Raw genomic sequence first — 10,000 nt, forward strand, 5'->3', positions numbered from 1 at the left:
GAGTGTGTGCTAGTTTTCCGCTTTTTTTGTTATTATGTGTGAATAAGACTAAATGCAGATAATGACTGTTTTTTTCTCATTTTCAGGTTACAACTGTGTTATGTTACATATCTGAATATATTACCTCTGTAATGTTTGTTTACACCACCCCTTCATGAGGGGCCATGGCCTATATTGAATAAAACATCCGTATCCGTATCCGTATCTCTCTTTTTCCATTCTCCCAGGCCCCTTTCTTTCCTCTCTCCTCTCTTGTCTCTACCCCCCTGCCTCCACCTCCCTGAGAGAACACTGAACACTGAACACTGAACACTTTAATGTCAATAGCTTTACAGCCCTAATGACATGGGGGTTCATAATACAAATAACAACATGCATCAATAGTAATAATATTGATGAAAACCAAAACCAAAACGAAATCAATCAATCTGTGCAACAAAGTGCAGTTCGACCATCCATTCAAAGTAACGGCATGTAGAGAGAAATAAAAACAAAAACATATATAAATGTATAACATAATATTTTCCATATGAGAGTGACAACACAGATTTCACTTTTCACAATGAGCAACACCTGATACTATTTTATTATTGTTGAGTTTTTTTTCGTCGCATGTTATTCGCTTCTGCAATATATTTTGCAAGTGACTGTAGTGAAGTTTCCTGATTTAAATTAAGCACTCCAAAAATATCTTCATACTTTGCTGAATTTGTTTTAAATACAACACATTTTTCTCGAATATCGTCATAAGCTTTACAACTAAACAAAAAATGTAACTCATCCTCCCTTGAATGCCCGCACATCGGACAAGGGGAGAGTAACGAGGGCTCAGTCTGAAACCACTTTTCATAAGCATTCAAACCAATCGTTCTCGTTCTAAATCTGGCGAGACTTGTTCGGTGCCACTTGTTTGTCACGACTGTGATATATTTTTCACCTCCCTGAGAGAGAGGGAGAGAGAGAGAGAGAGAGAGAGAGAGATTGTGTGTGTATGTATGTGTGTGTGTTCTCTATGTTTTTTTTCCCTATATAGTTTATTAATATCACGCTTGTGTGTGTGTGTGTGTGTGTGTGTGTGTGTGTTATTACTATGACTTTAAGTAGCAGTGTGTAGTGCATGCAATGACATAATTATATAATGTGCTATTGTGTAGTACGGACCCTGTTTCAGGGCGGGGACTGGATGAAAAAAAAGCGCGTCAGTGCTCATCTGTTATCCTCGAAAATTAAAAAAAAAATGTCTTGTCTTGTCTTGTCTTGTCTTGTCCCTTCCCTTTCCTCTGTCTCTCTCCCTTACCACCCCCTCCCCCACCGCCCCCACACACGCACGCACTTATTACTCCCATTTTTCTGTTCTCTGTTCATGCGCACGCCGCCCTGTCAGAGAGGGTTGTTTTTGTTGTTTGTGTGTGTGTGTGTGTGTGTGTGTGTGTGTGCGCGCATATCCCTGTGATCATGGTCGCAAAACGCAGACTATAATCTCCCTCCTCCCCACCCTCCCCACGACCCCACCCACCTTCTTCTCTCCTCTCTCCCCCACCCCCCACCCCCTCCCCTCTGCCTCCCCGTCATTTCTGTGAAGGTGTTACATGTGGTGGTGATGGAAATCCATCACCCTGCACCCCATGTCTCCTTTGTCTGTCTGTCTGTCTGTTTGTCTCTCTGTCTTTGACGTCCTCTCCTCTTTCTCCGTCTTCTTCTTCTTCTTCTCTCTCTCTGTCTCTCTCTCTGTCTCTGTCTCTCTGTGTATATTCATAAATGACTTACCTCTGTACGTAACACCATCATGTGAGACGTATGCCGATGACACAACCATTCATACTAACCACACTAAATTGGATAAAACACCACCATTTATACTAACCACCCTAAACTGGAAAAAAAAGTATCTTCATCTTTACAAGAGAATACTGGTCAACTGGTCTGAATTAAATCACATGAGTATCCACTCGAAAAAACATTACTTCTAGACAAAAGCGCGGCCATTTCTCTTCAACTCTCTTCGCCTCATCTCTTTATGCCACAATGAAATAACTGAAGAAGTAGATCGTCATAAAATTCTTGGTGTTAAAATAGATGATAACCTATTCTGGTCTGATCATATGACGCTGTGCAAAAATATAATATCAAAAAATACACCAACCATCTAAAGTGAAACATTTCTTAGATTTGCATTTGTAGAAAATTATTCTTCTTGCCTTTATTGAATCGCATATCAATTAAGCTTCCACTATTTGGGATTCAGCTCGTAACAATGTTCTCAAACAACAACTGAGTTTACATAGGCAAGCCATAAAACTGATACTTCTTAAATCATCATCATAATCGATATCTGATTACACAAATTTGGATACCCATCTACTGAAGTCGAAACTTATATACAGCAAGGTTCTTATGTTTGAAATCATGCCAGAAACTGATGCTCCTCCTCCTTTAAGAAGCAAATGAACAAGAGAGGCAAGGCCTTCAAGACTCACTTGTGATACACTTTTAAAAAAATCCAAGCTTTTTATGTATTGAGTATAATTTCAGAATGTAATGTTTAAGATGAGAAAGATCAGTTTAAAGCAAATTAAGTCCCCTAGCATTAATTACAGAGTAATTTCCCTTTTTTACACTCTGCACCAAAACGTTTGCAAAATAAATAAAACTTCCATGCTTAGCAAAAAAAAAGTTCCTGTTTGAACATAAAATGATAATAATGACTGCTCTTGTTGTTGGGTCAGAATATCAGATCAAAGTGCCAAGTTTAGAGAATACAAAAAATGTAAATATAACAGTAAATGCAGTTTGCATATAATTAGGCTTCATTTTTTGTTGTTGTTTTTTTGTGCCCATCCCAGAGGTGCAATATTGTTTTAAACAAGATGACTGGAAAGAACTGAATTTTTCCTATTTTTATGCCTAATTTGGTGTCAACTGACAAAGTATTTGCAGAGAAAATGCCAATGTTAAAGTTTACCACGGACAGACACACACACACACACACACACACACACACAACCGAACACCGGGTTAAAACATAGACTCACTTTGTTTACACAAGTGAGTCAAAAAGCAACCCAATCCGTCATCCACCCAAAATATATGATTCCCCTCCAAAGAGCCGATCTTTTCAATTCTGGTCTTATTTATTCAGGGGGATACTAATGTAATGCGATGTTATCTACTATCAAAATTCATGAAATAAAAAAATATACATGCATTTAAGACAATTAGTCGTGAACATCTCATGAAGAATTTTAAAGAACTATAATTCATTCTTACTGTTGTTGCTGATTGTAATCTATTCCCGGTATTTTTTCTGATGTTATGGACAGTTCTGAAATATGCCTCTCTCTCCATCTCGTATATTACTCACATTTTCTTTCATATATCTCATACTTTTTTTGTACATGTTGTATTATTGTTCTTGCCATTTTCTTTGATATTGATTGTAATTTAACTTTTCTAACTTAACTTTTCACTCACTCTCTCTTCCCTCTCTGTCTGTCTGTCTGTCTATAGAAATGAATATAATTACACTAATTATACTGTGTTCTGCATTTATGATTGTTTGCTTATGTTGTCGTATTGAGTTGCATAATGTTCATGTTAACTCCTTCCTTGTGGGCTGAGGCCTGTATGTGAATAAACCATTCCGTTCCTCTCTCTCTCTCTCTCTCTCTCTCTCTCTCTCTCTCTCTCTCTCTCGCTTTTCTCTCTCTTCACCTCTTCTTACTATTTCAATTTTCTCTCTTTGTTTTTCTTGTGCTTTTCTTTCTTTATTTTGTACCTCAGAGATTGTTGGAAAGAAAACATTCTTGCCATTGTGCATCTCAATACCCCGGAAAAATAAAATTTCTTTCGTTCGTTTGTTCGTTCTCTCTCTCTGTCTCTGTCTCTCTCTCTCTCTCTCTCTCTCTCTCTCTCTCTCTCTCTCTCCACACACAGATACAATGCACGGTTTGTTGTCTATATTAATGCTTATTTGTTTATGTGTTTTCGTTGAGTTGTATCATGTTTATGTATACCCCCTTCACTCGGGGCTATGGCCTGATTGTGAATAAACCATTCCAGTTCCAATTCCAGTTCTCTCTCTCTCTCTCTCTTTCTTTCTTTTTCTGTTTTTCTGTTTGGATTTTTTTTTCTCTCTTGAGTCAGTGTATTAGTACTTTCCTGTCATCTTCCTTGGCTATCTGCCCGACTCTGTCCCAGTTTCTCTCTCTCTCTCTCTCTGTCTCTGTCTCTCTCTCTCTCTCTCTCTCTCTCTCTCTCTCTCTCTCTCTCCATCCCACTCTCCCTATCTCCATCCCTCTCTTTCTCCCTCTGTCTCCTCCTCCTCCTCCTCTTCATTACAGGACATATCTATGCGTGCGCACACGCCCAATTTTCTGGAGCCTTTAGACAAAAGCCTGTGATCATGGCGATGAGATCGCTTGAAGCACGTGACACAACCCACCAACCCACACCCCCATTCCTCCTCCACCCTCTCATTCCCCCACCCCCACCCCCTCCTTCCCCTCTCTTACCCTTCGCCTCATTCCTTTAAGGTGCTGACGATTCATTTTTATGGAAATTGTGTTCCTGAAAGACATCTCAGCCTCTCTCTCTCTCTCTCTCTCTCTCTCTCTCTCTCTCTCTCTCTCTCTCTCTCTCTCTCCTCCTCCTCCTCCTCTTCTTCTTCTTCTTCTTCTTCTTCTTCTTCTTCTTCTTCTTCTTCTTCTTCTTCTTCTGTCACCACAGCAAGCAGCCGCACTCTCGTACGGTTTAGTTGTGTAAATTGATAATAACCGATGGTTATCGGTGTCAATGGTAATCAGTTTGTAGTCAGTTGAATAGTACGAGGCCTGAATTCATTTCAGTTCAGTTCTCTCTCTCTCTCTCTCTCTCTCTCTCTCTCTATATATATATATATATATATATATATGTATGTATGTATGTATGTGTGTGTGTGTGTGTGTGTGTGTGTGTGTGTATAATCTATATTACTATTTTTGTCACAACAGATTTCTCCGTGTGAAATTCGGGCTGTTCTCCCCAGGGCGAGCGCGTCGCTACACTGACAGCACCGCACCCTCCCTCCCCCCCCCCTCCCCCTTCCCTTATTTTTTCAGCAAAGTTATTTTCCAATCCAAGTGGATTTGCCTACAGAATTTTGCCAGGGACAACACTTTTGTTGCCGTGCGCTAAATGCATGCTGCACACGGGACCTCGGTTTATCGTCTCATCCGAATGACTAGCGTCCAGACCACCACTCAAGGTCTAGTGGAAGGGTAGAAAATACTGGCAATTGCCGGTGTGATTCGAACCAGTACACTCAGATTTTCTCGCTTCCTAGTCGGACGTTATACCTCTAGGCCAACACTTCACGTGTATATATATATATATACATACACACACACACACACACACACACACACACACACAGATTTTTTGGTTCGCCTCACCTATACTTCATATATAATTTCCCATTCCACATAGTTGGAACGACCTCCTGTCAAATAATCGTACAGCCCAAAATGAGCCACATTTCATCCGACAGAGGGACATTGGATACTGGCATTTTTAACTTTTCAAGAACAGAACTTCTCTTACTACGTTGTATAATTTTGTATGATTTGATTCTTTAGGGAAAAAATCTCCCTCTTTCTCGTCCTTCCTGTGTCTTTGAGTCACTGACTCACACACACACACACACACACACACACACACACACACACACACACACACAACCACACGGATACACGCACTGACGAACAAGCACACACACACACACACACACACACACACACATACTCAAGCGCGGACACACATACCACCACCACCTCCACCACCATCTCCATTACCACCACCACCACCTCCATCATCTCTTCCATCACCACCACCACCACCACCACATCCACCACCGCCTCCATTACCACCACCACCACCTCCATCACCATCACACTCCCCTCTTAAAACTTCTCATCCTCACCCCCCCCCCCCCCCCCACACACACACACACCTCAATCCACATCAACGAATCTCAATTTTCATCCCACCAAAATATTTACTCTAGTTAATGTTCATCCCTCTTTACATAATGATATGTTTCATCTGTTTCTTCTATTTTTCTTCGTGTTCATTCTTTTCCTTGTATACTTCAGTTTTTTTCCTTTTGGACCTACGAAAGCATTATATATATTCAATTCCCTCATAAAAAAAATCTTTTAAGATCAAATTCGATCCAGTTAATTTATTCTGAACTCTCTCTCTCTCTGTCTGTCTGCCTCCAGGATCCAAGAAACTCAAAGGCCGGAAGATCCGCAGCTCCAGTGACGTCAGGGACCTCCGCGATGACGCAGCAGGGGGTGACGTCAACGTCCCCCCTTCTCCCGGCACCCCTCCCTCCTCCCCTCCCGTGGCGGCAGCGGCGCCCACCAGCCGGCGGAAGAAGATCTGGAACTCCTTCCGCAGCCGAACCCGCCGCCTGAGAGGCAAGAGCAGGGACAAAGAGGGCAGCTTTTGTGAGTCCTCGGTGAGTGGGCGTCAGTGGGTGGTGTCAGTGGGTGTTATTGAGTGTAACTGGGCGTCAGTGGGTGTCATTGAATGTCTGTGGGCGTCAGTGAGTGTCATTAAATGTCGGTGGGTGTTATTGGGCGTCATTGGATGTCGGTGGGCGTCAGTGGATGTCGCTGGGCGTGAGTGGATATCGGTAGGCGTCAGTGGATGTCGCTGGGCGTCAGTGGATGTCGGTAGGCGTCAGTGGATGTCGCTGGGCGTCAGTGGATGTCGCTGGGCGTCAGTGGATATCGGTAGGCGTCAGTGGATGTCGGTGGGCGTCAGTGGATGTCGGTAGGCGTCAGTGGATGTCGCTGGGCGTCAGTGGATGTCGCTGGGCGTCAGTGGATGTCGGTAGGCGTCAGTGGATGTCGCTGGGCGTCAGTGGATGTCAGAGGGTTTCAGTGGATGTCGGTGGGCGTCAGTGGATGTCAGAGGGTTTCAGTGGATGTCGGTGGGCGTCAGTGGATGTCGGTAGGCGTCAGTGGATGTCGCTGGGCGTCAGTGGATGTCGCTGGGCAGTGGATGTCGCTGGGCGTCAGTGGATGTCAGAAGGTTTCAGTGGATGTCGCTGGGCGTCAATGGATGTCAGTGGATGTCGCTGGGCGTCAGTGGATGTCAGTGGATGTCGGTAGGCGTCAGTGGATGTCGGTGGGCGTCAGTGGATGTCGCTGGGTGTCAGTGTATGTCGCTGGGCGACAGTGGATGTCAGAAGGTTTCAGTGGATGTCGCTGGGCGTTAATGGATGTCAGTGGATGTCGGTGGGTGTCAGTGTATGTCGCTGGACGACAGTGGATGTCAGAAGGTTTCAGTGGATGTCGCTGGGCGTCAGTGGATGTCAGTGGATGTCGCTGGGCGTCAGTGGATGTCGCTGGGCGTCAGTGGATGTCGCTGGGCGTCAGTGGATGTCGCTGGGCGTCAGTGGATGTCGGTGGGCATCAGTGGATGTCGCTGGGCGTCAGTGGGCGTGAATGCTGGTGGTGTGGGATTGTTGTTGTGTTTCTTTTTTGGGGCGGCGGGGGGGGGAGGTTCTTTGACACACACACACGTTTCGCACACACACACACACACACACACACACACACGCATGCACACATCCACCGTTCCTGCTGCACTTGACATTGCATACATTTTGTTCAATCCCACCTCGTTTCCACTGGATCCGTTTGTTTGTTCTTTCTTTCTTTCTGCACTGGGGAGACCTTTCTTTGCTTAACCCCATTGGCGAGAGAAAGAGAGAAAAGGAAAGAGACTGACAGTTATACAGAGAGACTGAGAGAGAGACACACAGAGAGAGATAGGCCGGCAGACAGACAATGAACAGAAAAGAGAGACAGACAGATAGACAAAGAAAAGAGAGAGAGAGAGAGAACACCAACTTTATAATGACGGGGTCATTCTGCCCGTGTCAAGCGTGTGGAAGGGGGTACACACACACACACACACACACACACACACACACACACACACACACACACACACACACACACACACACACACACACACACACACACACACACACACACACACACACACACACACACACTAGCATACAGCAGCGACTGGCAATTTGTGGATGTCAAGTGTGAAGGTCGGGGTAGGAGGTAATACAAAAGCATACAGCAATGACGGGCAATACATGGAAGTGGGGAAAGGGGATATACAATAATACATGGCAATACATGGATGTCTTATGGAGATAGGGGAAAGGGGGGTATACAGTGATACATAGCAATGACTGGGGGTGGAGAGGGGATATACAATGATACATAGCAATGACTGGGGTGGAGAGGGGATATACAGTGATACATAGCAATGACTGGGGTGGAGAGGGGATATACAATGATACATAGCAATGACTGGGGGTGGAGAGGGGATATACAATGATACATAGCAATGACTGGGGTGGGGAGGGGATATACAGTGATACGTAGCAATGACTGGGTGTGGGGAGGGGATATACAGTGATACATAGCAATGACTGGGGGTGGAGAGGGGGTATACAATGATACATAGCAATGACTGGGGGTGGGGAGGGGGTATACAATGATACATAGCAATGACTGGGGGTGGAGAGGGGATATACAATGATACATAGCAATGACTGGGGTGGAGAGGGGATATACAATGATACATAGCAATGACTGGGGGTGGGGAGGGGATATACATTGATACATACCAATGACTGGGGGTGGAGAGGGGATATACATTGATACATACCAATGACTGGGGGTGGGGAGGGGATATACAATGATACATAGCAATGACTGGTGGTGGGGAGGGGATATACAATGATACATAGCAATGACTGGGGGTGGGGAGGGGATATACATTGATACATACCAATGACTGGGGGTGGAGAGGGGATATACAGTGATACATAGCAATGACTGGGGGTGGGGAGGGGATATACAATGATACATAGCAATGATACATAGCAATGACTGGGGGTGGAGAGGGGATATACAGTGATACATAGTAATGACTGGGGGTGGAGAGGGGATATACAATGATACATAGCAATGACTGGGGGTGGGGAGGGGATATACAGTGATACATAGCAATGACTGGGGGTGGGGAGGGGATATACAATGATACATAGCAATGACTGGGGGTGGAGAGGGGATATACAATGATACATAGCAATGACTGGGGGTGGAGAGGGGATATACAATGATACATAGCAATGACTGGGGGTGGAGAGGGGATATACAATGATATATAGCAATGACTGGGGGTGGAGAGGGGATATACAATGATACATAGCAATGACTGGGGGTGGGGAGGGGATATACAGTGATACATAGCAATGACTGGGGGTGGAGAGGGGATATACAATGATACATATCAATGACTGGGGGTGGAGAGGGGATATACAGTGATACATAGCAATGAATGGGGGTGGGGAGGGGATATACAATGATACATAGCAATGACTGGGGTGGGGAGGGTATATACAATGATACATAGCAATGAATGGGGGTGGGGAGGGGATATACAATGATACATAGCAATGACTGGGGGTGGAGAGGGGATATACAATGATACATAGCAATGACTGGGGGTGGGGAGGGGATATACAATGATACATAGCAATGACTGGGGGTGGGGAGGGGATATACAATGATACATAGCAATGACTGGGGGTGGAGAGGGGATATACAATGATACATAGCAATGACTGGGGTGGGGAGGGGATATACAATGATACATACCAATGAATGGGGGTGGGGAGTGGATATACAATGATACATAGCAATGACTGGGGTGGAGAGGGGATATACAATGATAGATAGCAATGACTGGGGTGGAGAGGGGATATACTATGATACATAGCAATGACTGGGGGTGGAGAGGGGATATACAATGATACATAGCAATGACTGGGGGTGGGGAGGGGATATACAATGATACATAGCAATGACTGGGGGGGGGAAAGGGGATATACAATAATACATAGCAGTGACTGGGGGTGGGG

General features: G+C 44.6%; 1 protein-coding gene across 1 annotated transcript in view; it reads left to right on the forward strand.

The window, feature by feature from the left end:
* LOC143282278 (uncharacterized) overlaps window positions 1-10,000 on the forward strand; it is a 20,290-nt gene that overhangs the window by 6,979 nt on the left and 3,311 nt on the right. Inside the window, exon 2 of the mRNA XM_076587877.1 lies at window positions 6,258-6,499. Coding sequence (XP_076443992.1) covers window positions 6,258-6,499 — 242 coding nt within the window. The remainder of the gene's footprint in view (window positions 1-6,257; window positions 6,500-10,000) is intronic.

This window comes from Babylonia areolata, chromosome 5 (assembly GCF_041734735.1).
Source record: "Babylonia areolata isolate BAREFJ2019XMU chromosome 5, ASM4173473v1, whole genome shotgun sequence".
In the NCBI taxonomy this organism is placed as follows: Eukaryota; Metazoa; Mollusca; class Gastropoda; order Neogastropoda; family Buccinidae; genus Babylonia; species Babylonia areolata.